The sequence below is a fragment of the Aplidium turbinatum genome, chromosome 9 (genome assembly GCF_918807975.1).
Source record: "Aplidium turbinatum chromosome 9, kaAplTurb1.1, whole genome shotgun sequence".
NCBI lineage: Eukaryota > Metazoa > Chordata > Ascidiacea > Aplousobranchia > Polyclinidae > Aplidium > Aplidium turbinatum.
Window position 1 is genome coordinate 7,102,253 of NC_137480.1, and position 27,996 is coordinate 7,130,248.

Sequence of the window (27,996 nt, forward strand, 5' to 3'; positions counted from 1 at the left end):
GCCCCATTAGCTTACTCTCTCATATTTACAAACTATTTATGAAAATCATCAAGAACAGAATAAGCAGCAGTCTAAATGAAAACCAACCCCCTGAACAAGCAGCTTACAAACAAGGATTCTCTTTCATTGATCACCTGCATGCAGTTGGGCAGATCTTAGAGAAGATGAATGAATACCAACTACCCATATTTATGGCATTTGGTGATTATGAGAAGGCATTTGATTCCATCAAGCACTCCTCTGTTTTTAATGCAATTCAAATTCATAGTATAGCCTATCAGATAAAATAGTAAACACTATCAAAAATACATACACAAATGGCACTGCACAAATCAGAACAGAGAAATTAAGTGATAAAATAAAGATTCAGAAAGGGGTGTGCCAAGGTGACACTCTCACCTGTCATATTTATAGCTGCAATGGAAGAGATATTCAAGAGGCTAAAATCTGAGACTGGACTTGTCATTAATGGACAACTGCTGAGCAATCTCTGATTTGCAGATGACATCATCCTTTTTGCACAGTCAGAATGTACTCTGGAACAATTGCTTGAGGAACTGAATCGAGAAGGGAAACGAGATGGAATGAAGATGAACAAGAAAAAGGCAAAAACAATGTGTAACGAGATAGCAGGGAAACAACCAAGGACGGGTATTTTGATGGATGGAGAAAAGATAGATGAGGTTGATCAATACAAATATCTAGGAAAAATGATAACACCAGGAAACGACATCGAAACTGAGATCACCCAAAGGATAACATCAGGCTGTAGAAGATTTGGTCAATATAGCACTTTTAGAGCAAGAACATTCCAATTAGCCTAAAACGAAAAATCATGAACACAGTAATATTGCCAACATTAACATACGGAGCAGAAACATGGTCAGTGACAAAAGAAGAAAACTGGCAGCAGCGCAAAGGAACATGGAAAGAATAATATTGAAGACAAGATTAGAAAAGAAGTCATCAGAAACAAAACTTGTATCAAAGATGTTATAGAAACAGCAACAAACCTAAAGTGGCAATAGGCGGGACATGTAGCGAGATAACCACAGAATGGACACCAAGATATGCAAGAAGAACTAGAGGAAGACCAAAAAGAAGATGGCGAGATGACATAGAAGAAAAGATTGGCATTACCTGGATGAGAAGAGCAAAAAACAGAATGTTGTGGAAACATATGTGGAGGCCATCCGCCAGCAGTAGCATGACGACCGGCTGATGATGATGATGAATTCATACAAAGCCCAAGTACATTAGATTAGGCTAAGAATTTAATAAAATACCAGATTTTTGATACAATTCGAAAAATGTTTTCATTCTTTCCCAATTATTTTTTCAATTTTTTTTTTTACTGGATATCGTGTTCACGTTTGAGTCGACAAATTGAATGTGATTTCTATTTATTTTCTTTGTCGGAATGCAAAACAAACGATATTGTGGAAACAAAATACAGCAACTAAACCCACAAAAGGAAAAGGTGGCAAAACCTTAATAGTTTAAAACGTGCACACAAAGATCTAATTCTAAGGTAAATGTATCGATGAATGTAATTAGGCATATTCACGATTAGGGCCTAACGGGGCGAACCAAAAGCCTCATGAAATGGAACAGTTTTCCTTTTTGCTCAGTTTAGTACAGAATAGACTTGATGTAACAATGCACTTGGATTTGTTGTAACTCCCAACCATGAGAACCAGTTGCTATGAGTGCACCGCCATATGCAAACACATTATTGATATTAAGTAACGGTAACAGAGGGGGTGGATGAGGTACTTTTGGAGTGGGGCCAAACATAATTTTAAGGCCCAAAATCATTCCAGCTGGCCCGGAAACAAAAAATATTACATATTATTACAATTTATATTGTTTTGCTTTGAAAGTGTTTTATTTAGGGGTGGACTCACTTTTTTATCGGGCCCTAATTATCTTTCCAACGACCCTGACCAATGACCATGTATAAAAGACTTGGTATAAGCCTACACTAAAATCATGTAGGAGATGCTTACATGGGAATTGCATTATAATAAACGTATAATATTTTCATAAAACCGCTTGCAATATCACTCATTGTGCTAGATTTGAATCTTTAAGAGCCGACAAATTAAATATTTATGATATATTCGATACATAAAAATCTGGCATGTGAAGAAAATAAGTATATTATCCATTTTAAAGATCTTTGAATTTTAAGTCCGACGTATTTCTGTGTTACTTAATAATGTCAATAATTTTCGTCACGTTTGGTAGCATGATTCATGCCCAGACAGCAAATTAACCGTTTTGCAACCTACACTACATTGATTCAACGTCTGCAGACGTTGAATCAATGTAACAAATTCTCAGTAAAATATTCCTTTAAAGTAGTGGGGTGTGCTGAAACTTTATATTGGGATGGGTAAAGTTTATTTGCATAAGGCTTCTTGGAACAAACATTTGAAACTTTAAAATTAAGTTTCATTTCGATGTAAAAAATTTACATGTTGTTTCGATTTGATTTTTTCCAAAGAATTCTGTTTAACTTTGATAAAAAAAAATCGCTGTAAACCACCCTAATTATCTATTGCATGATATCACGGCAAATTGCTAGAGCCTAGCTTTCTCTGCGAAAGCCTATAACTTAAGAAGTTAGCCTCAAAATTGAGCATAAATTTAACTACTTTTTAAATTAAAATTCTTCCAACGCCAAAGTATAATTTACCGCATTGCATGCAAGCTATAGGCTAATAACCTAATACAATGTGCTCGCCTTACCGGTGGCTTATTTGTAATCTGCAGGTCGCTGCAGCAAATGGAGTGTTTTGACCGGTAGACGCTTTAAACATAGGACAATTTTTCCTATGAACCAGCTGACTGCAGTCCTTGTGATTCTTCTAGCACTCAGCCAGAGAGTTGATATTTGCTTTGAACTTCGGTAATTACAGTAATGGCAGGCCTGGAAATCGAACTCACGCCATCGAAATCACTATTCCTTAGCCCTAACCCTCTAGGCTAGGGGTTTTCAACCTGGGGTTCCCGACCTCTGCGGGAGTCACGAGACGCCTGAAAACCCAATATACCGTTTTAAATTCTTTTTTACCAGAAAAGATTGAAAACTGTGTTTTTTTGCAATCAACCATTCTTCGACCTGAGGTTATACTATTGCTTAAACTTTCAGACGTTAATAAGCTCAACATCACGAAAAGACGCTTTTAATTTCAGAAGTTTGCATTAGAACAGCGAAACGAGGCTTACACTGGATTTCGTCGTGAATCAAATTTGGTTAAACTTTGCAGTAAATGTGCTTTTATTGAATATGTTTATGGGGAGTCGCGAGGCTACATTGCTTGCTCTGAGAGGGTTGTGGTGCAAAGAAGGTTGAAAACCCCTGCTCTAGGTTAAGCTGGCTACGGCGAAACGTCAATTAATTTATTTTCTAATGTGCATAAGTCGCATGACTGCAATCAGCTGATTTCAATTTTGCTTTCAGATTGAATAATAGACCTCATCTGCTGCAGCGACATACAGAGTCCAAATAGGCTTACCACTCGCGTGAAGATTGAACCAACGTTTTTTTATTGGGATTTGAGTTAAGATATTCTATTGTAGCATGATGGTACTTTAAATGCTGCTGATGGTGGTTCATTTTTATTCTACGAGTGAAAAATCGCTCGGCAATCATTAAAACATCGGCAAATCGCATGAGTATTGTCTCATTCCTATTCTTGATACGCCTCCTTTCACTGAAGGGTCACACCAACCGTTTACTTTGAATGAGAAGAGGGAAAAGAATTTTACGTTAAAAACGAGAAAACTCTGTTTCAGAAGCTTGTAAAATCAATTCTTCTCCTAACCTGTTCAAATTGGCCCGTTGTACTTTTGCAAGCAACTCACAAACGAAGTGAACAGTGGCTTGCTGTGTACAACACAAGTTATTTAGCACTAGTCTAGTGAATGAAGAACAGTCAGGTTGTGAGTGGGCCGAGTAGGTTGATGGTTAGTTATGCTTTTACTTTAAACATTTCTTTTAGGTCTATAAACAGCAAAAGCGTAAGCTACACTGCTACAAGTGACGAAAAAGTTACAATTATATTGTGTTGCATTGCGAATGATTTCTTAGGTAAGAATCTTTTCTTACCCCAATTTGAATAAGGGAGCATATTTACGTTACGGTAATTTAACAATATTAAATCTTAATTCCCATAAAAGAAATTCTGGATTTGCCACTGCATTAAGTAACAAGCAACCACTCCCGCCTCTTTGTCTGCACAAGTCATAAAGTTTTCATTACAATAAAATCTGCTTGATATTGCCGCCGTCTGCGTCTAAGCCATATAAAATCTATAAAAACTATTTCAATAATATTTCGCTGTTTTGGTTGGATATTGCGCTCCAAGACAAGACAGGTGCTTCATATCTGTGACTTCAGATCGTGATGTTGAGTTGTGGTGGAGAGTTTCCAAAGATTTTTTGCAATTTTTTTACAACTTTGTTTTGTTTTTCATGGAGATATATTTTACAGTTTTTTGTTAAAACAAAAATAACGTTGAACTCAGTGTTAGTTTTTTTTTTATTGTATCTAGGCTTGTATGCAAATTACGTCCGGTAGTTGAAGATTTGGAATAAGTGAACGGAAAGACAAGGAAGCCAATTTCGTGTCCGCTTTCAGGCATTTCATTGCACTACAGTAGCGGTCGACAAAAAATTTAGAAGTATCAGAAATCTAACGAAGCAAAAGTTGTTACTGAAAATAAGAAGTGTAAAACTTAAAATAGTAAGGTAGGGAGTATGGGAGGACCTACCCACCAGAAAGCTTTGACAAATTTTATCTTGCTTGATTGCAAATTTGAGTACTTTGTAACCTGATACTGGTTTTTGTTGGACGCACAATTCGTGTTTGACCATATTCGTCAAATAAAAACTAGACGTCTGTAGAAGTTAGAGTTTCAAGGTTTGGCTTAAAATTGGAATTTAGTTTCAAATAATTTTTTCATGACCATGCATAAAAGGATTCCAATAACTTTTTTCGTGAAGCTTTGTAGTCTAACCTGTGTCCTAAAATCATGTAAAGCTTATATGTATGTAAAACATATTTGCATCAACTAAGTTAATAAAACTTGATTGGGAAAACGAAGTGAGCGAGAGGATTTTGCCAAAGCTGAGAAAAATTTTGGGGCCACGTGACCAAGTGTCTTCCTGGATCTATTGATGTCCAACCAAAAACGCAGCAGCACATTCTTGAGCGGTGTCGAACTGACGCTCTTTTAAGCGACTCAGCGAGTTCGCACCACTCGCGTGTGCGGTAGGTACATTGATTTCCCATGTTTCGAGTCCTTGCAAAAGTTTTTCATTAAACAGTTTCTCTGTTTTGCTCAGTCGCCTAATTACGAATGGTCCAGTTTATTGATGCTGTAAGTCGTCACTGTAGGATAAATTGTTCTAGGTCAAAAGTCATTTTCCAATTTCCCTATGTCTTTGGACCAATAGTAGAATAAACTACAATCTCATACAACTTTAAATTAAACAATCGATAGCGTTAAGAAATAGAAAATTAGTTGAAATTTGAAGGAAAAAATAAAATTAGCAACCACTCAAGAGGAAATTAATTAAAAACAACGATTTTCGCTTTTAGAAACCCCATGAGACAGTTATTGCTTTCCACAGTTCTGAACAAGCTTTCATATATATAGAGTTCACCAGCGTCGTCATCTCTGAAGTATATCAAACGATCATCCCACAAAAAGGATGATTGTAAGTGCTATGAAATCTAGTTAGAAAGAAGAAGTTAACGTTTGTGTTTTCTTCATATCCAGATATGATTTGAAAGCATGTAGCTAGTCATTGGCATTGTGATCCACAAAACTCTTAGAGTTGTGACACTTAAGTAAATTGAAAATAAAATTGAAATTTAAAATTTTGTTTGAAATTTTCGTCGATTTGTCTTTTTCAAACCACATGATTTCATGAAACGACAGCACAACAATCACGGCGTGAAAGAAATTAACTGAGAACAGTAGAAGGAGGATTTCAATACTTCGCGAAATGTAATGTTTTGACTAGCTTCTGTTTTTGTCAATTAATTCAGTCATTTATCGGTCTTCGTCGTATGAGCTGTTCTTCTGGACTATATGTTTGGGCATGATGTCATCAGCCACTCGACAGTCTCGTCATCCAGGGCCTTCAGTCCAAGCGCTCCATGTGGTGGTTGATGGATTGGGCAGTCATGGACGACATGATCTACTGTCTGGTCTGTGGCGCCACACTCGCATCCCGGTGAGGGAGCCAGGCCCCATTTGCACATGTCTGAACGAAAGCGACCGACGCCGGTTCGTAGGCGGTTAAGCCGGACCCACGCAAGTCTTGCGAGGGACATTCCCGGAGGGTGGGGATCGACGTCGGGTAGGAAATCACGGAGTCGGGAGGTGTTGTTTTGCCACTCCATGTTCCATGTGTAGTTCGTCCAGTGTGCCGCACTTATTCCAAGATCTTCAACGTTGTTCAGAAGCTGTCGTGCGGCGGGCACAAATGGGCGTCTTGATTTCAGTCGCTGCTGTCCTCCAGGTAGGCGCTGGAATGTACTGTGGAGGAGGTGGTCGGGGTCCAGCGCGCGACGAGCAAGGGAAATCATGGCTCCTTTACGGCGAAGCTCAGCAGGTTGGATGCCTGCAAGGATGGGAAGGCAGTCCGTTGGAGTGGGACGCAGGCATCCAGTCACAGTGCGTAGTGCGTCATTGATGGCGGTGTCAATGTGGCGGGTGTGAGAGCTGCGACACCACACTGGTGCGCAGTACTCAGCGGTAGAATGGACAAGGGCCAAGGTAGCTGTGCGAAGGGTTTTCGCATCAGCTCCCCAGCCGGAACCCGCCAGCCGCCTCAAAAGTGCAACGCGCGCAGATAGTTTTTTGCGCAGTGACTCCAGGTGTCGTCGGTACGTGAGTGACCTGTCCAGGGTTACGCCGAGGTAGGTGGGTTCGGCGCAGTAGGGGAGGTGTTCGTCATCGGTGGTAGGTCAAAAGGTCAAATTTATCGGTCGAAAAATCATTAGTGAGTGGTTCTATTTCAGATTGTTTCGATTGTAAGTTTCAGTTTATATAATTTTCCTTTTATATTTATATTTCAACAATTGTGCGCGGTTTAAATTCAAGGGCGTTTAACCACCGAGAGAGGCATCGGCCTACAATTTTTATCTAACGAAGTCATTTAAAAACATACAAACAAAGGCTGTATAAGTGATGAAGTACGCTCCAATCTCTCTATACCTCTGTTTCCGTTTCTCGATGTTGTTAAGGATTAAAATGTCATGCGGTATTATTGGATTTAACGCGTTTATATCCGATCGCTTATCTTACAGTACAAATCAACAGATGTGCAAACGTGCACTGATATCTCCGGTACAAAACATTTGATGAATAGACCTTGATGATGTTGAAATGATCTTGATCTATTTTGATTTCAATGTACGAACGCGCGACTTTCTATTGTCGGGAAGCTTGTATCATTTTTCAACACTTACACTTTTTACAACACTTACACTCGTTTGCCACCGAAAGCAGCGTGCAGTCAAGTAAATACAGTAATTCGATAAGCGTTGTCAATATGTTTACCAAACTTTCATCTCCCTACATGATTTTACTTCAACTTTATTTTTTTATTTTCTTTGATTGCCATTGTTTGCTTCGTACAAATCAATTGTGTTTGGATGTAGGTTTGAACGCATAAAATGCCTTTGAGCGAATCCAAGGCCAGCTCCCAGACAGCAAAATCCTTCATTTTTACATTGATTCAATGTAAAAATGACGGATTTTGTTGTCTAAGAGAATTCTAAACCTCGTGTTTTCCACGATCAATGCCAGACCAATGTTTTTGATTTTTCTTCAAGTGCGCTATCAGATTGACAGCATAAAAAAAAACTGTTTTTGATTGAGAACGCTTTTTACAGATCAGCTTTTGAAGCGGAAAATAATTGAATGTGTGATGTTAAAAACATTGCTGCTGCTGGTAATGGATGGAACTTTGTGTGAGGTCAGGTCAACAATTTTATGCCAAATTAGCCTCCTTGTGGAATGAGAATGCTAATGGAATGTTCTTCATTATAAATAGATATTTGCGCAGTTGCCATATAACATTGGAGAACAATCGTGAGCCAAAATTTAAAAATTAAAAGTAGTCTACAAAATATTTTTAATTTGCTTAGCATCAGAGATACCGTATTGAATTAGATTTCAATATTTTGGCCATTTTGATAAAAACTTGTATGGATTGTGCTCAACCGCAACGATGGCAATCTGCTGCCAAAAGCGTATAAATCTTTATTGTCTTGATGCGCAGGTTTCCTTTTTGGCCTCGAAAACCTGGTTAGGTTTCGGTCATTGTGGTGTATTTACATGCATATGGCTTTTGTAATTGCGGTTTTTGTTCGAATTTTATTGTGGCTTTTGGATATGTTTTTATGTGGAGTCGTTTGGTATTTGAATATGATTTAAATATGCGTTTGGCCTTTGGTTATGCTCGGAATACGTTTGGCCTTTCGATATGTTTTGGTTCCTGGAACTGGCTTTTTGATACGTTTTTTGGTTTTAGTCCTGACTTTTTGTGATGAAATTAAATATGGTACTTTATCGTACTTTATTGTACCGCAATAGCTTCATACTTATGTTCCATGTTTCAGGAGTGGAAAACACACATCAGAGGGTATTTAAACTCCCCACAGATACTTTTTGTTACCTCATTTTTTCAATTGAAGTTACAACCAGGGGTAGAAAACACGCATCAGGGGATTTACCCCCCAAATTTATTTTTAGCCCCCTTCTTTTTTTAAATAAATATAGTATTACAACCAGGGGTGAAAAACACGCATCAGGGGTTGACAATCAGGGCATTTAACTCCACTAAACATAATTTTCAGCCCCCCTTTTTTAATAGTAGATAATGTTACAACCAGGAGTGAAAAACATTCATCAGGGGTTGACAATCAGGACATTTACTACCCCCCAAAAACACTTTTAGCACCCCTTTTTTAATAATGTATAATATTACAACTAGGAGTGGAAAATACGCATCAGGGGTTGTCAATCAAGACATTTGAATCCTCCAAAAATAATTTTTGCTCTCCCCTTTTTTCTAAATTAATAATTATTGTAACCAGGAGTGAAAAACACGCATTTGGGCAGAGGTTTGCAATCAGGGCTTTTATATCAGGCAGGACTTGGCAATTTGGCCATTTGAACCCTCAAAGTATGTTTCTTCTTAATTTGCTTTTAAATACTTGTTTTTAACTTTTTCTCGCTTAAGGCTACCTTTTGGTGAAATTACTAATATTTGTTTTATTTGTGATTTTCATAAAGGTTTTAAAATTTTTAATTGAAATTGATTAATCAAACTTTATCTAAAAAAGTGAATAGCACCTATATTTTTTAATTGCACTTAAATGTAGCTCAATTCGAAACGTTGCGGTTCAATGTCGTCTTGAATATTCTGTTTATCTCAACTGCTTCAACTTTATGTTTAATGTTGAAAGTTTTACGTTATCTAACGTGGAAAGTTACATCTCACATATCTTTTGAACCTTTAAAATAATGTCTGTTTCACCTTTTTTCTGTTGCCTTCAGTTACACTGCAGTATATAACTTTGTAAAATTTATTTTATATGTTATTCGCTGTGAGGTTGCGCATTGCCATAGTGCGAGAGACGTTAGTGAAGAAATAAATCAACGTGTTTGTCTTTGGTTTTACTTTCATCAGATAAACGTTGCAACTAGTGCTAGAAACGAAATAAATCTTACTTCATTTTGACTCCATGCAAGCAAGAAATAGTTTACCCTTCACTATTAGAGCGAGCAGCCAAATTTCTCTTGGCTTCAAGCTACAACTAAATCAAAGGCTAGAAATAGCCTGAACATACTTAATGTTCAAAGCAAAAACAGCCATCACAATGAACATCTACCGAAGTATACTAATTTACAGTACTTAGATAAGCAATGAAAATTAATAGACGGTATTGTTATTAATATCAATTCAATATGACTTCAGTAATTATAATACAATGTAATACAGTAGCGCATCCAATTAATTAGCGACGACCTTTTAAAGTACACGTTAATTCGAACAGAAATAAGAATTTATCAAAAGTCTCAGTCATTTTAGAAGATTATTGCGTGGGAGGTTGTCTCCAGTCAAGCTTGGACTTGATCGGATAATATCCAATAGGCAAGCTCAACTTTTTTAATTTGTTTTTCATTCGTTTGGTCATAGCATCTCATTGTAGGTCGAATAAAAAATGACAGTAAAAGTGGGTGGCGATCTGAAAACGGTTGAGAAGCACCGGATTAGACTTTATATATAAAAAATATTAATTTGTTTTCTTAGTGATTGCTTTTGATTGTTAGGTTGATCGCCCATTTGAGGAAGTGTCTTAGTACCAGAACGCCTTTTCCAGTTCGCTTTCCCACTTTTAAATATTTTATGATGGTAGTCTATAATGTGAAAATACTAGGCTACTTCATTGGTAGATAAGGTTTATGAGTGTGAAACCTTGATTTTTTTTCGAGTTTAGGGGAAGGTGGGGCAAGATGGGACGTGGGGCAGGACGGGACACCGTGGATATTTTTAAAAGTATTAGCTTGAGTGTCCTCTACCCATTTAGATGTTAAAGGACACCATGATTCTCGATGACTTGCAAAAAAAAGAGATGTTCAGAGAAAAAACGTGGTCGTGGCAACAAGATAACTGATTAGAGGCTAGTTGCTATAAGAAATCTTATCAAAACTTTTCACATTTTAGCATGATTTCAGAAAAATTTGGAAGATGATACGTGGTCAGAAGATACAGTAATAAAAGTGCTTTTTGGGGCATCTGCCTTTTTAGATGTGAGTTGCATATATAATAAACAAACAGAAAATTTCAAAATGTCAATCATTGGGGCAAAACGGGACAAAGCTGCTTGGGGCAGGATGGGACATCTGTTCTGCTTATAATGGGCGTGGCAATTTTGTATGTGATTTTTATGGAAAAAGTAGTCTGTCATTTTGCCCTGATGTAATTACGTGTGCTGTAAATGCAAGTCATTTTTGAAACTACAAGATATTATCAGTAGATTTGTGGTTTTACAGGTGATTCCTCATATGAACAATACGCGTCCCGTCCTGCCCCAGGTGTGGGGCAAGATGGGACAAATTATTTTTTTTTGTTTTTGTTAATTATAAGGTCATGCGATACTAACTGAGTCTTTGTATCTTGCTGGTTGGTAGTGGTGTGCAATAGAAATAACACGATACCAAAGTTACCGATATTGATAAAAAGGAATTCTGCAAAACATCGATTAAAGTTAAGTGTCCCGTCCTGCCCCACCTTCCCCTACTCCACTAGTCTATAATTAGCAGCTTGGAAATGCAGTTCTCTTGGGATGTGAACGAAACAAGTTTGCTAAACAACGTTGAAGAAAGGAAATCATTGTATAGTTTGATTTTCAATCTAACACAAACTTATTGTTCCGAAAGGAAATCAATACCCAATCAGGCAAACCATGATTTCACAATAACTTTTTCTTTTAAAAACTATGAAGACTTTTCAAGTTATTCTGGTGTGGCAAACTAGTTGTGATAAAGTAAATACGAAATGGAGTTTTGTCTGTTTTTGTTTGCAACAGCTAAGCTCATGATATCGCAATTTATCGAAGTCTAAAAAATCACAAGAAATAAAAAAACTATACACATGCAAGCTACTTGATTAAAATAGCCTATAATTTATAGAACTAGCAGATTTCCTGCCTAATGAGCAGCAAAAGCTGGTGACCCATGCTTTGCACTGGTTAGTGCTGTCAAGGATGATTCCAATCTATTTTTATATAGTAAGTCAACAAGCATCATTTAGTTTCTTTAATGAGAACATAAAGGCGGTGAAAATAAAACGCTGAAGATGAACATTTCAATGTTTACTCCCGCAACGGAGCCATCCGTGATCCAGGGATCTATTAATTGCACGGTAAGTTTATACACATTTGCTTCAGTTGCATCAATTTTTTTTTGCAAAGTAGCCTACTTCATTGCAATGTTTTTAAAGTTACTTTGGAAATACGTTTCCACTTAACAGTTTCAAATATTTTAAGGAGATAACTCAATAAATAGCGTTCGGTCAAGAATTCAGAACAAAAAATTTCAATGATCAATTTCGTTAAAAATGTTGATATCATTATTTAAACTGTTAATGATCATGGATAAAGTAAGAAGGGAAAAAATGCCGACTCATCAAACCTATTTGTTGTAGGCTATGTATCATCTTACCTTCAGTACCATTTTGAAAAACTTTTATTTTTTTACATCTTGGAATTTTCAAAGGTAAATGGAATAACAAAGCCCTCTTATCAATATTATTGATTCAAAATATTTGTTTTCATGCGAACATGTCGTAAGACCGCCACAAGAAAGATTGAGGCTTGGTTTGGGATATATAAATGCAGCATCAATTTCCAAATATCTTAATGTTCATTCCGCAGATCACAGATAAGCTGATGACAACTACAGCAGGTTCTAGCTTCACAAATGCAACCCATAATAAATTTAGCCAAGTACGTTTTTATATGTTTTATGTCTTGCGTTATTCTGAAATGGCTCTCTCATACATAAACAGCATCATTTTTGTTAATGCTTTACCATTATTGCTTCCAAATGTGTAATGCATATTGGCTTGCTATTAAAGTAACCTCGTTATTAGATCAAAATGTGAAGAGATTTAAGCCATTGTTGTTGATTTGCCCAATTCTTTTGGCCAATTTGATACGACATTTTCCCATACATTATATCAATGGACTGAAAGTCAGAGCATATTTTTCGCTTTCGAAAATCAAGCTTTCAAAACACAGTAAACTATTTTACTCTTCTATGAGCCTATACTGTAGCAGACTGAAAGTTGTGTTGTATTTGTAGCTATTCACATTACCATTCGTTTAAATTGCAAATATTTTTTGTAATAGCTAAAAATTATTAGGAAATCACAATGCATTTGGTGGATGGTAAAGTTCTTCAATTGAAGTTCGACCTTTCAAATAGCCGTAGGTCACTAAGACTTTAGGCACGAATTCAGTCTGAAATAGTTGAGAAGACTAAATTAGTGAACATTGTCAATTGCGAGGACTTGGCCTTAATGTATGTTAGCTTATACATGCAACTATTCTTGTAAAACAAATTATTGTTATCTTGTTGTTTTTACAGGGTCCATTGGCGTTGTTTCTGTGGTCATTTGCATACGGTTTGGTTGTAATATTTGGTCTGGCAGGAAACATTGGGATTTGTTGGATTATTCTTTCGATCAAAAAGATGAGAACTGTCACTAACTTTTTCCTTTGTAGCACAGCGTTTGCGGTGCGTTATTTTCACAACAGTTAAAACTCATATTCTGCAATGATAGCATCACTCCCTGTACGCTGTCTTTAGCCAAATATAGAATTTTTTTAGATTTTGGTGTACATCTATGGCTTTATGACAAAAAAAGCTTTTTTTTAACTTGGTGAAAGTCTTGTAAAAAAATGCATGGATTTTTGATTTAATATCTGAGCAGGTTGATTGATGGATTCTTTATCCTCGGACTGGGAAAGTTTCTTGCAGAGCTTAATCCTGGGAGTTTCGCAGGCTTGTAGAGGTTTTGAATCACTGACGCAGGCCCAGTCAAGGGAATTGACAGAGTAAAGTTTCCGATTGTTAAAGTATTTTTTTCCGGAATTTTTCTATCCATTAGATGCCGCTGAATGGAGAGCAGTCCTTTACGTGAGTTGCTCAAGCGCACACACCGAGAGTCGAACCAGTGCCGATTGATCTTGAAGCTTCTTTGTTCGCAAAGTCACGCGTTCACCAACTGAGCTGAGATAAGAGATGTAGGTAAATTTTAAAGCCCTTGGCGTTTAATGACCCAACTATTACTTATGGTAAAAATAAAGGGAATACGTTACAGATATGTGAGCTAACGATTTCTTACACATCTCAAAAGTGAAAGTTACTATTTAAACAAAAATTGAAAATACATTTAGCCGCAATATTATATCATAAATTAAAATATGAGATATATTTTTAAAAGCAGAGAATCAATAAAATGCTGCTATCAGTTTGGCATCCCATTCATATAAGTATCTTGAAAGCAGTATCCTCTCCAGCGATATCGGACTAGCGCCTTTTTGAGAGTCGTGCAGGCATTTTCAACACAAGAGTCATTCATGTTTGTTTTTAGTTTTTGGATGAGAATCAGTTAACAATATTTCTTGATCAAAGTTTTTTTTACAGTGACAAGCTTATTTATTTGATTTTTCGTGCTTATCGATGGCAATAATCAAAAAATTAGAATTCATCTTTTGATTATACGAAATACCTCGAAGTAGATGTGATTCAAACATATCTTAGATATTTATTTTCGTCACAAAAACAGCATGATTCACTTTACATCATAAACTTGTTTAGGATTGCAATGTTATTGCTTTGAATACCATTTTCAACTTCACGTACGCTTCAAATGGTAATTGGTACTTCGGAAATGGATTTTGCCATTTCATCAACTTTCTTCCAGTTGGAGCAGTGATGGCGAGCATTCTCTCTATAACAATAATCAGTGTGGATCGCCTACTACTTGTTATGTATCCACTGAGACAGAGAACTTCCAAAAAAACGGGTAATACATTTCAAGTAGGCTACACAAGTAACTTAGTTGAAAACCTTTTGTTGTGAGTGTGACATTAAAATTTGTATAATAAGCCAAATCGTTGCAACGATTAAAACTGCATAGGCCTACATTGCTAAGTAAAAAAAACAAAAACAAATTGTTTACAAACAAATATCCAAGCCAAACAACTTTGCCACTTTTTTTCTAATTAGCAGTTCTAGATGAGTAGAAAACGTTAAACCATTGAAACGGCAATTGACTGTAGAAACTAAATAGATCAGTTTTCTGCAAAAGGTGTAGCCTATCGAAGCCTTTATTGTTTCAATTATCTTCCTGACATTTGTCGAAATGACATTTCCTGACAAAAAAAAAAACAAACAACATAGGCTACATGGGAACGTTCAAATATTACGTAACGCTTTTTTTCCGAATTTTTGACCCCCCCCCCTCCCCCATGTAACGCCAACGTAACGCTTTTTTCAATCCCCCCTCCCCCATGTAACGCTTTTTCACTACAAATTCAGTACAAAAAACTACCATTCCGTACTCGAAAGCGTTACGTAACGTTTTGCTTGAACCCCCTCCCCCCCGATGTGACGCTAACGTAACGCTTTGCATAAACCCCCCCCCCTCCCCCTCGAAGGCGTTACGTAATATTTGAACGTTCCCCATCTGTTAAAAGAAAGTACCTGTATGATGAAATTTTTTCTGATACAATGCGCTTTATAATAGCTTAATTAAGGAAACATCGTTGAAGTAGGGACGGTATGGTAGCCCAGTCTGTATCATATCATACAACAAAATTTGCAGTTACCTCTCATGCGGTGGCTTCAAGAGGTGGTTGCTGTAAGGGCGAAATATCTCTTCGGTTGCCATTTAGTGTGAAATAGAATTACTTTGCTGCCGTATTTTTGCCAAAAACATGATAAAAAGGGGCTCAGTCTTTCAATCAAGTTATCAACAAGACTTTGATCCCTTCTTACGTCCAAGAAATGTTACGCTACCAATGGATTGTTTGATGAGGTGATGACATTGATTGCGTGTAGTCTAAAATCCAATTATTTGAAGGCATCGATTTTCTCGAGCAGAAAAGTTTTTGTCACGCTTGTCAATTTCATCACTTTGATTCAATTTGAAAATCGAGCCTTTTCAACCGTAATTGCTTCCTCAAGAAATCAATAATTTCTATCCAATTGAAAATCGATAATAGGCTATGTTTTAAGCATAGCGACCGATATACACAGGTCTTGCCAATGTGCAAACCTATAGGCTAATAATAACTGGGGGCCGATGCAATTTTGATGTTAAACTCTAAGCTAAATGTACTTCATAGGTCTTTGAAAAGGTGGTTTTGAGAATCAAAATTGCCAAAGTGTGACCACAACCTCAAATCGCTACAAACCTCTTAATTTCTTATTAAAAAAATATTTTTTATTCTTTCTTGTCCGTATAGGCAGATGATTTTCAGATGTTCAACACAATTTCAAAAATTTAGTCCGAAATTTGTGCGGTAAAAACAGCACAAAAGTAATTCAAAATCACACCAAATATACAAAAAAGTATATTTATCGACTTAGCCTACTACTCAGACTATCAATTTATACTAGTGATTCTGACTGCTATCAATCGTAGCAGATCAACATCCAGTCAAATGTGAAGCTCTCACATGCAGAATATTGCTTTTTAAATAAAGGATGTTGTGTTTTTGTTTTAAAGGAGAAACAAACTTAATTTAAATCATAAAATCTCATAAATATTTTACAATTTCTTGCTATATTGTTTAAGAATTCGTACATAACAGTTTACGCGTATGCATGTAAACCTAGGCTACATTTACGAATTTACAAAAGAAATAATTTAAGATTATAATGTCCAAGTTGTAGTTTGCTTGTAGCAAACGTGTGCAATTTCTCTAAAATCAGTTGTAGAAATGTCATTACCAAATTTAATGTATAATTTAAAATATGGCATTTTATTTATTAAAAAATATTCTAAAAGATCGATTCAAGCAGTTTTGTATAGGCCTATAAAGTAGGGAGGGACGTCGGAAACAGATTGCTTAGCAACTCGAGTTTCTTAGGAGGTTTGTCGAGTAAATAGCGAAATCGAAAACAATTTTTTAATTGAACGCCAGGAAGACGGCGCACAACCAGGGGCTAGTTTAGCTGATAGAGGCTCGGGACACCCTTAGACCGGGGGGTCCGTGCAAAAAAATTTTTGCGCCTAGGGCGCGAAAAACTTTACAAAATAACTTGAAAGTCACCCACACGGTTGCTAATGCCTTTACGCTAAGCTCAGTCGCCACCTTGTGACTAAAATTAACCTTGAAAAAGGAGGCATTTTGCAGAAACTTCAAAGGCTGAGAGAAAATAATGATAATAACACAAAATCACATTTTCCACGTCGAGAGGCCCTTCAAAAGGTTGTCTCAGGGCAAATGCACCCTCTGCCCCCCTTAAATCCGGGCTTGTGAAAAAAATAAAATCATGAAGAATAAGGACACCGGAGATTAAAAGAAGGAAATGGAGCTGCACGAATTGGCGGAAGCAGTGTCGACTAAAAAAGTATCTACGATTTCGCCACAGTGGCGATTATTACGTATGAGGGAGTGATCAAGAAGATCTTGAAGGAATGGGCCATGGTTAAGATGAAGAAAAAAATCCCCACGGCGAGAAAGAAGGCTGAATGGAAAAACTTCATTGAATGCCAGTCTTTGCTTCCACACGCTTTTCGACGTCGTTGACGACAAATTGCTGTACTCACCCGAAGTTGATTTCGTTATCGACCAACGTGGAGCACGCATTGGTTTCATAAGAAACGTCGATTGGGAGGCGCAAATCTGAAAAGAAGAGGGACGAGGGAAGGAGCAACTGCTTTCGCGAGAAAACGAGTGAAAGAACGCGAAGAATGTACTCACGACTCGGATGACTACAATACAGAAGAAACTCCTAGAAGGCGCTTCCCTTTTAGAGTGCTCGATCGGCAGAGAAGAACTCGAAGAAGAGCAAGAGTGATGTACTTTCAATCTTCGTACAGTTGCACGTGAGGTGGAAAGGTATGGGATTCTAAGTCGAGCAGCAGCTGCCCTCGTAACCGCAACATTACTGGACACAAAAGATGATTTCAATCCGACGATGATAGTCGACAAAAACAAGCTCGTTCGTGCACGAAAACTGCTCCGTTTAGAGACGAGTCACTTCGCTTCCAGTTCGCTCGACACAATAGTTGAAAGCCTTTACTTTGACGACAGAAAGGATAAAACCCTTAAATTGAATGGCATAACTGGCTATCGTCGAAAATAAATCGAGCCCACTAGGCAACGAGATGCTGAAATACCCAGGATCTGAATATATCGACCACGTTTCCACTCAAGGGTGTTCAACTGGGAAGACCATTGCCAAAACGATCTTGGCTGCTCTTGAAGTCAAGGGACTAACGTGAAAGGCATTCGGGTCGTTGGATGCGACGGAACTGCCCTCAATGCAGGTATGCACACAGGAGCCATCACCACCATTGAGCAACATATTGGAAGTACGGTGCAATGATCGATTTGCCAGTTTCACCTCAATGAACTCCTGCTTCGGCATCTCTTCGGCGAGCTGGGGAATCATCTATTCGGGAAATCATCAGGACCGCAAACCTTCAAAGGATTTATCGACCGTGTCGTCGTTAATGATAAGTGCAAAATGGGAGAATTTGCAGTCGTCGAGTTCGAGAAGATAAAATCCAATCTGACCGAAGTCGATGAGGTGATGGAATTAGTGGCGATCAAAAGTATCTGCTCGATGTGTTGGTCATCGAGGGAAGTCTGCCTCCAGAAAGCATTTGATTCCGTGATCCAGGAAAACAGGGTCATGCACGATGGCTTACTCTCGTTTCAAGGATATGCCGACTTTATATCTCGGAGCCAGAACCAACAGAGGCGCTGATAGAAATGACGACGTACATCGTTAAAGTTTACGCTCCCATCTGGTTTACTACCAAGCAAAACAAGAAGGTCACTTTGCTGCTCGGTCCTTCCTTCGGTTGGTTAAGCTGACTCGCTATCTGACAGGCCAATTAAAAAAGTCGTCGACAGTGGCCTACAATCAAACGCCTTCGCTGCGCATTCGAGAATGTAGTGTTGGCCCGTCTGCATGACGATTCTAAACCAATGCGTAGACTAAATCGGATCCAGAAAGCAAGGAACGAGTAGACTACACGGGTGGGATACGCCGCTACGAAATTCCTAAACTAAACATTGAGTACACAGATTTGACAACAAACTCGTTGCTCCGGTGGAACGAGCGGAAACTCACTGAGCCACTAATTCTACACGATTTCAGCATGGAACAGCTCACAGAGCTTTTCGTCGAGACCGATGCTCCTACATCGATTGACAGTTTTCCGTCCGGCACACAAGCAGTTGAGCGCGAAATCAAACTCGTCACCAAAGTAAGCGATGAAGCCATCGGCCATGACAACAGACATGAACTTGCTGACGCGAACTGCTGCTCGCTCACATCGTTCACGTTTTGAGTCAAAAAAAGATTACGTTCTGTGATTGTTTTCGTCGTTTTGCGTATTTTCCATTTTTTAATTATTTAATTTTTTTTAGGAAAAAAATGTTTTTTTTACTTTTTTGGGGTAATATTGACTTTTTTGTGCGGCGTCTTCCCGCGCCCCGATCTAAAAAATATTTACAGATTATTTGTTTGTGACCTAAGCCTCCTATCTGAGCCGAGTTGCTAAGTGATTTGACAAAAAAAGTGCATTGACGGCCCTCCCTACTATACAGCCTCTTAAAATTAATTGTAAAAATGTCAATATCAAATTCATCGTAAGTTGAAATATTTAATTTTACTTTTTGACTCCGAGAAATGTTAATCATTAAAATAGCTTCGGAGGATTAATGCAAGCAGTTTTTATACAGGCCAATAAAGGCTCCAAATCATTAATGCAGGTCTGATGTCTCTAGTAGGGGTTTCCACTGCCGTTGTATTTAATATCACCAGACAACAAAAGCTTTGAGGGTAGCTTAGATTACTTTTGACCACTAGATCTGGATCTGTCGTCAGTTTTTTTTTTTTTACTGTTAGTATTGTTTTTAAAAGATTGTGCTTACTAGAGTTTTTTTGTTTTATTTCGCCAACTAAATGTGCAACGTGTTAATACTAGGTTTTAATTAGAATTCGGTAGAAGGAGTGCATGAATGGAAGGCATGGAACAGCTTTTTCACAAACGTTTTAATCAGTAGGCTAATGCCTAATATCGTGGAGCATGCCAATCATCTGAACGAACGCCTAAATGTGATTCATCATGAAATGAAGAACGATGAAAAATCAATCTCATAGGCTACCTGGACTTTCAGTCTTCAGTTGGTCCAGCTTTACATAGAAGGATTTATACATTTCTGCGCTACCTATGTTAGTCACCATCTATTGTTTTTGAATTGGGCAGAGATGCAGAGAAAGTAAAGTTGATAGGGGGTCCAGAGGGTACTGTTGGACTCTGGGACGATTTTAAGGGCCCATAAACTTTCAAAAGGTCCGGGAAGCAACTTTCCAAAAGGTACCATTAAAAAATCGCCTTTGAGAAACAAAACAAAAACGCAAATCATAGTTAAATTAAGTCATCCGTTTTCCATCGGCTGACTTGGCGCATAGGGTTAGGGCTAGTGAGTAGTCATTTCATTGACGTCGGTTTGATTCCCACCACTGCTATTGCTCTTTTTTCTTCTGTAATTACCAAACAAACTTCAAAGAGGATTTTTTAATGGTACCTTTTGGAAAGTTGCGTCCGGGAACTTGAAGAAATCACCGCATGTTTGTTGGAGAAAGTGCATTTTTTCTTTGAAGTATCTTGATTTGGGTCTCAAGGATCACTTTTGTACCGGATCAAATTATCTTTTCAGCGTCCCTGTGCAGAGATACTGAGGTAGATTTATCATAAAACTGAATTGTGGTGTTTCCGAAAGGCGATTCTTTATTAACAGTGCAACCTAGAGTCAGCGGTTTTGCTTCACAATGGCTACAAATTTCTTATTTTGTTTCTTCCAATTTTAGTTTTTTTTCTGTATGTTAGTCTTTTAGTATGTTAGTCGCAATGTTAGTCTACCGTGTGTTACATGCCGAGTTTTGTTTTATCTGCTTAATTGATAGGATACTAAAAAAGCCATAGTGGGTGTTCCCGACAATTATTCACCAAATTAAACGTCATATAAAACCGTTATGGTCTACTTAACCTAGCTGGCATCTTACGTCATGGAAATTGCTAGAAAATGTCCAAATATTGCACCATCGGTCGTAAGACCTGATGAAATATTGCATTAGCCGCTTGAACACCTGTTTGAATGACTTCATAATTGTCTTTCATTATTGCGTCACAGTTACTGTCTACGTGCATTTGAGATATCGCAAATTATTCTAGTCATTCGTAAAATTGTTTGTTGGAAGTCAGTCGCAGGTTTAACTGTTTGCTTGGTGCTTGCTAGCTGGACAAATTTTCCGTCTTTTATCTAAGTAGTTTGTATTGTAGTGACAGTTTTTAGAGGTGTACGGCGTTGCATCTCGATTTCGATAGCCGCGGGCTAATTTTACAGGAATACACTTTTTGAATAGACGTTTCAAAAGAGTGTTTATTTTTCGGTCATTACATGCAGACGAACGGATTTGGGAATCTTATGTTACAATTTTCCCACGAAGAGATTATGGTTTACCGCTGTGACCAGTGGGAACTATGTGTAAACTTTAATACGACAAGGGACCAAAATTACAAAAAATGCTGCTCAAAACTCCAGTTTTTAAACATTCTGTTGTTTACTGTTCGTGTGTATAGGCAATTACTGAACCTGTGCTGCTGACTCAGGGCCCGATTAACCATGAGGCACACGAGGCACAGGCCTCAGGCCTTTTGGTTTTGGGGGCCCCCATTTTTTTACATTAGTAGGGAAAGTACTATAATTTGGACCATCTAGGGATTCTAGGCTAATGAAAAATCTTAATATTTTTAAAAAGATCCACAACATTGGGGTGCAACTAACTTTATTTGATTAGTTACAGGCTAGTTGGTTTGCAAAAACAATTCCAATCAAAAAAACATAACACAAACAAAGAAAACTACATTACTATTTTTTTATATAGTGGTCCATAATATCAACCCAGTTTCTAAAATGGACCACCTGTTTCATAATATGGACCACCATACTGTAATATGGACCGTTGTCATGTGAAAGTAAATATATCAAGGAAGTCAAACTTCAAAGGCATGAAATAGAACACAAACACTCTTAAAAATAAAAATAGTCTGAAACGTTCATGATAGTCATCTCAAACAAGTTTCAAATCATTGATCATTGGCACAGTTGTCACAATAGTAAAAATGAGCATTTGATATATCAGCACAACTTTCATGGGCCAATTTCTTGCACTGACAACACTGAATCCAATCCTCATCAGTGGACATCAGTCGTCACACACAAGACAAGTGCATGCAGAAGCAGCATTGCTTGGAATAACTCTCTTTTTTGAAGACTTAAAGGTTAAAGCCTTTTCTCACTTGTTTTGCTGGTTTAGCTTTTTCTGTGAACTTGATTTTATGTTTGTGTGGCGTACCTGTCAGCACAGTAGCCTTTGTAGTTTTTCTACGTTTTCTTCCCTTCGTAACTTGTTTTGGAAGTGGGCTTATGTTCTCGACAGATAGGCTACCCTGCATGAAATGCTAACTGAACAAGGTTGTAGCCTAAGTTCTTAACACTCAATGACGATGGTCCTGGTGCTTGTGAGATTGCTTCATACAGTGCATCAGCTAAAGTTCCAGCATTCAATTCTGTTGACATGATAGATTTTTTTGCCACTTTCTCAATGTTTACCACATCTTGTGACAAAGGTGAAATGTTTCGAGAAATTGCATCTTGAGTAGACATATCTTGATCATCAATTATCAGCGGTGATACATTGTTTGGAGAGGTGTCTACTTCATGAGGCTTGTCAGTAACTTCAGCTGAGTGAAAATCACTTTCATCAAATATGATATAAGAGGATTAATGGGGTAAATTCCTGCTTTTTTAAATCCATTTACTGCCTTTAAATCCATTTTAAATCCAATTTCCATGCTTAGACATGTCGTCAGAATTTAATCAAATTGTTTATAATATGAAAGTGATTATGCAAATTACTGGTAGTAGCTTTTATCACTATAAGAAAGCAAGTTACAAATATATTTTATGATGCACTCTAGAAAGTTTGAAAAAAATGCATAAATCTCATGGAACTTCATTTCTATGCCCGTCTTCATTACTGAGAAACAATTTTCTACCAATTGACCATAACCTGGACCACTGGTCCATATTACCAAACAGTTAGGTGGTCCATATTACAGTTAGCATAATCTTATGTTGCTTGGTGTCATTTAGCATTAAACAGTGGACATTTCTTCAAGATTTTGGCAGATAGTCATTAGTAATGCCTCTCCTGCAGATTACTTTTGTATAATCTTTTGTAACTGTAGCAATATTTGAAAAATTCTCTATAGTTTAGACCAGCAAAATAACATCGCAGACCCCCCAAAACACAAAACCTCTGGTAACAACAAAGAACCAGCAAAATCCTTTGAATCTGATTTTCTGAAATAGTAAAAACTAGGTCAGTAAGAAAGGTTAATTCAAGCTGTTCACAAACCATGAAATTATTTACTTCAGTCATTGAAAAAACAGCAGTGGTCCAAATTATCAGCCGGTCCACTCTAGCACTTTCCCCTACCGCAGGCATACGTAGTGAAAGTTGTTGTGCCAGTGTGTGCACACTTGTTATTTTTGAGTAACAATTTCAAATTGTGTAACGATTTTGCAGTAACAGTTGAGCACTCCTGGCCATGCTCTGCATCGAAAGCGATTGCCAATAGGGCCCCCAAAACTTAGCTGTGCCTCGGGCCCACGTGAGCCTTAATCAGGCCCTGTGCTGACTAAACTGTTTATTTTGTAGGCGATACAAATGTTGCTATAAACCAGCTCCTACAAACATTCTTTTAAAAGAAGCTGAAGTAGTAGCAGTAGTCCAGTTTTAATCCGGTGATAACCCCGTTACCGAGGGTGGCCGGTTCCACCTCCACGTGCCGCAATCGCCTTCACAGTGTTCACACCCTGCCTCCACATCAACCTGTCTAAAGCATCCTCTCCTTGTCAAGCCAACCTTGCTGCTTTCCTCCTCAACTTGCCTTTTCTTCTGAACTGCCAAGTTATTATTGAGTAATTACCTCGGTATAGTTAATCTGATGCATATTGCATTGAAAGTTCATTTCTTGTTTCAAGAAAAGACAAATTTGCAAATTACGTGTAAACAGCTGACATTACGAAAACTTTAAATTCATTTTCCGACTCAGGGCTCCAAAAATACCCAGGAACACCAAAAATAAAAACAAAAAAGGCCAAAAATTTGTTCCCCATTGTATTGATTTGATTGTATTCATTGATTGGAAAACTTTGTGCCGGCTATGATTTTCAAGTGAAGTTTTGATCGACTTACTTTTTTTGATGCTCTGGTGTTTGTTTCAGCTAAAATAACCATAGCGACTGTGTGGATTTTTTCCCTTGTTTTGGCATTTCCACAAGCTTACTTTTCAACCACATTGTCATCAGGGACGCGTGTGATATGCAAGCTGCAATTTCCAAGTCAAACGGCCCGTTTAAGGTGAGATATTTTCAAAACTTTAGGGTTTATTGTGTTTTGTACTCTTGCCGCTGTTAGTTCATAGAAATGTTCGAAAAAGTGTTTTGTTAAAACAAAAAAATAAAATCTTTACAAAAAAACTTACTTTGTGGTGTCATTTTTACAGCTACCAGGTGACATTCATGATTTTAAGCTACTGGCTTCCATTACTTATCATTGCTACTTCTTATCTCACAATGGGTATACGACTTCTTGCTGGATACGCACAAAAGATTGGCAATGAAAATGAAACTCAGAAAAAACGAATCACGAAGAACAAAAGGGTAAATTTTCACTTTGGACCAGTGGTTCTCAACCTTTTTGTTTTGGCGGATTTCTTTTGGTGCCTTCGAAGCTGTCGCTGACCCCTACAAAAATCATCTGAAATTTTCGCAATATTTTGTCTCCTAACGGAAACACACGTTTGATACGTTTTGAGGAGACACACTTAGAATTTCGAAGAATTTGCTGAACTCGCAACGCACTTATGACGATCGATGGCATTGACAGAGTTATGTTATGAATGAGCTACAGTATATTGGCACACAGGGTCAAAAATCAGTAACGTACTATGCTGATTTAATGTTTTTCCATAAATTGTATAAAAAAATTAATAGAGATTTTGAGGCCTTCACAAAAAACTTTCCCTTTTTTTTACTTGTAACTTAATCAACATTTCGCTGGAATCACAGTCATGGCCAAACTGTGAGTGCTGATAAACTGCTGACTAACGTTTACATTTCTAAGTTAAGCATTGATCATCAATCTGCTGTCTCAAAAGTATTAAGTTGAATATGCAGTAGGCTACATAGCCTAATAAAGGAATGTGCTCTTTAATAAGAATTTTTAGTTGGGAAACCGAACCTTTGCGCAATGAAATTGAAATATGAGATTTCAAACGACGCAGCAGAGCGTCGTGACGTATGGTTTGAGAATCCCCGTAACACACAAATGAAGCGCAACCGATTGATAAATGTCGTGACTTATCGATTGTGCTGGAAACTCGGAAACTTTTAAGGACACCATGAAAACGCTTCGCGGACTCTCGGTTGAGAACCGCTGCTTTAGAGCGAACTGGCGACTTAAAAGAAATATTTATATGAGCATATATACGTTGATCACCTTTCCGAGCATGATCAATGATCACAAAGACATTTAATAGATTTTGTTTGTAGCAGTGCTGCTACCGCAAACCACCCGATCTGCAACTGAATGAGATGATCATTCTATATTTACAACTGTGCAAGAAATCCTAAAAAATCACTTAATGATACGGCAGTTAAATAAAAGTATCTTTGGTCGGTACATTTTAACTGGGCCTACGTTGTCATCCATTCATCTAGGCTAAAATAAACCGAAACGTTACCACTGTTGGAACTTGGAAGTATTACCGCCAGCCTCATTGTTTTGCAGGCAGTTAAAATGATGGCTTTGGTGGTTATAGTGTTTGGTCTGTTCTGGCTGCCCTACCATTTGTTCTTCATTGTTACAAACGTATCCCCTCATTTGGTAAAAAGCACCAATACTCAACAAGTTTATTTGGCGGTTTTTCTTCTAGCTATGAGCAGTGCCGTGTGGAATCCTATCATTTATTGCTGGGCCAATCAAAGGTACAACTTTTAGATCATTAACTAAGATTCAATAAACTAGGAATAAATATTCACGCAATCCCTTCTGTGCGCGACATATTAATGTGATTTTTTTTCTATCTGCATACCATCGTGCATTAGTTCAAGTTATGAATTTATTTAAATTTTCTGAACTGAAATATTTGGCTCTGACTTTTTGCCTTACATGTCAAATTTTCTGGCAATATTTTTGTTTTGATAGAACAGTTAGCAGGTACTTTGGCATCCCTTAGTAGCAGGAGCTCTTAATATATAATTTGTTTTTTGTTTTTTATAGGCTACATTTTGAATAAATACAGTATAACTGGAATAATAATACTATCAATAACTCTATTCAAGAACGTATATAGTTACCGGGAGAAGGTTGCAACCCGCCCCTTCCCCGAAATGTTACCTTGCAACCCAACACATTTCTTAGTTCTATTGGGCTATAAGGTTATAATATTGCAATTCTTGCTTTTGTGCTACTAAAGAAATCGTTTCTAGTTACGTCACTGAATCTACTGTATTGCAATACCGGTAATAGCAATAATGTTATCTCCTATAGTAGGTTTATTTATAATATTATGTCCAATAGCTTGTTCATTTACACAATCCTGCTTGATTAATTATACTCTGTGACAGTGGCCTGGCAAAGTTTTGTGATTAGTAATTTGGCAAATTATATGCCAACATCAACGTAAATAGTCTACATTATTTGGGCTTATGTGTGGAACAATTTGCTTGCTATATGTTTTCACAAAAACGTAAACGTCCAAGTCAAACTTGTATTCAATGCATACAATTTCGTCTTTAGGTTTAGGAACGCCTTTAAACAAATGCTCTCACAAAACGCAACAAGAACCAAGGGTAAGTTTGTCTAAAAAAACAAAAACTCAGAAAGTACACAACGTAGAACTCAAGTTACCGAATCACTGTACAGTAGTATAATCGTCCCTAAGTAACAGTTTTACGTCGCTTCTACGTTATCGGCATCTTACAGCGATGTGATGTAGATGACGTTCAGATAGTTTGAATATATTGTTCTGGTTGCTTTTCAACGATAACATCACGGCACCACAGCGTTGGTTTGAAAGCGACTTGCTGAGGTGGGCACTTCAATCAATCATCAAAATAGATGATGCAACTCACATGCTGTAGTGCAACACAAGCACAGGAACAACTTTGGCAACCAGACTTTGCGCGGAGAAGTTTTTTTTATCTCTGCATTTTTTCTTTAATGCAACTAACTTTCTGGCAACGTGATAGTATAACAAATATACTTCGCCATGTTGAAACTAATGTTCCAAGGACGTGTCATTCTAACGTTTCGGACAAACGTTGCAGAGTAACGCAAATACCACGTAGGCCCAGAAACCTTTACGGAAAAGCGACACGTTCAAACTTTGCAAAAAACTTAAACTCAGTAAAGTTGAAATTAAGTGGAAAAGAAATCCGAATGTCCAAAACCAGGAAAATACAAGCAATTTTTCTCTTTTGCTCAATCAAGTTCCTTTCTTAACTGACAACAAAGATGTCATATTGTTCGCGTGTTTTCAGCAGTGGATATAAAGGCCAATTTTTACCTGTTTTTTTTTATCTATTTTCTGTCACAAATTTTGCTCCTTTGCATCTCTAGTGCTTCCACCCACCCAATTTTTTTCTAGATCCGCTACTGGTGTAATTTTGTGAGGTTGAAAATACATTTAACACTTTAGCACTTCTATAGTAGGCTACATTTCAGTAAAATAGTGTAACCTAAGTTTAGTTCACCTGTAGCCTAAAGAGTAGGCTAATACAATAAAATCCAATTGGAATAGGTTATAGCTACCGCATAAATGAAGCAAAATTGTATGGTTAAAACTTTATGTTATAATTTTCTAGTTTTAAAGTTATATATGCGTTAAAATTGATAAAATTGACTACTTAATCCATATATTCAACTTATTTTTGACAGACGTCGGTCAACATCGAACGAATAACAACCGCACAAGCCGATCAAGCGAACCCGACTGCAAAACAACACACATTTCTTTGGTTACTATGGAACATCACTGAACGATATCCTCAGAGTCATGTGGAACCTA

General features: G+C 37.5%; 1 protein-coding gene across 1 annotated transcript; it reads left to right on the top strand.

The window, feature by feature from the left end:
• The first annotated feature begins 38 nt into the window (after positions 1-38).
• On the top strand, positions 39-27,967 carry LOC145776633 (substance-P receptor-like). The gene is made up of 9 exons (XM_082587864.1): positions 39-267; positions 502-683; positions 13,185-13,334; positions 14,421-14,628; positions 24,149-24,284; positions 24,430-24,586; positions 25,716-25,912; positions 26,727-26,779; positions 27,867-27,967. The coding sequence occupies exons 1-9, from the start codon at positions 39-41 to the stop codon at positions 27,965-27,967; spliced, it is 1,413 nt and encodes a 470-aa protein (XP_082443990.1).
• The last annotated feature ends 29 nt before the right edge of the window (positions 27,968-27,996 follow it).

What these genes read in the sequence shown, in the direction of transcription:
- LOC145776633 (XM_082587864.1), top strand. Translation starts at nt 39, where the DNA reads ATGAAAATCATCAAGAACAGAATAAGCAGCAGTCTAAATGAAAACCAA. An exon ending in GAGAACTTCCAAAAAAACGG is followed by an intron (nt 14,629 to 24,148) that starts GTAATACATTTC and finishes TGTTTGTTTCAG; the next exon opens with CTAAAATAACCATAGCGACT. An exon ending in TATTGCTGGGCCAATCAAAG is followed by an intron (nt 25,913 to 26,726) that starts GTACAACTTTTA and finishes TTTCGTCTTTAG; the next exon opens with GTTTAGGAACGCCTTTAAAC.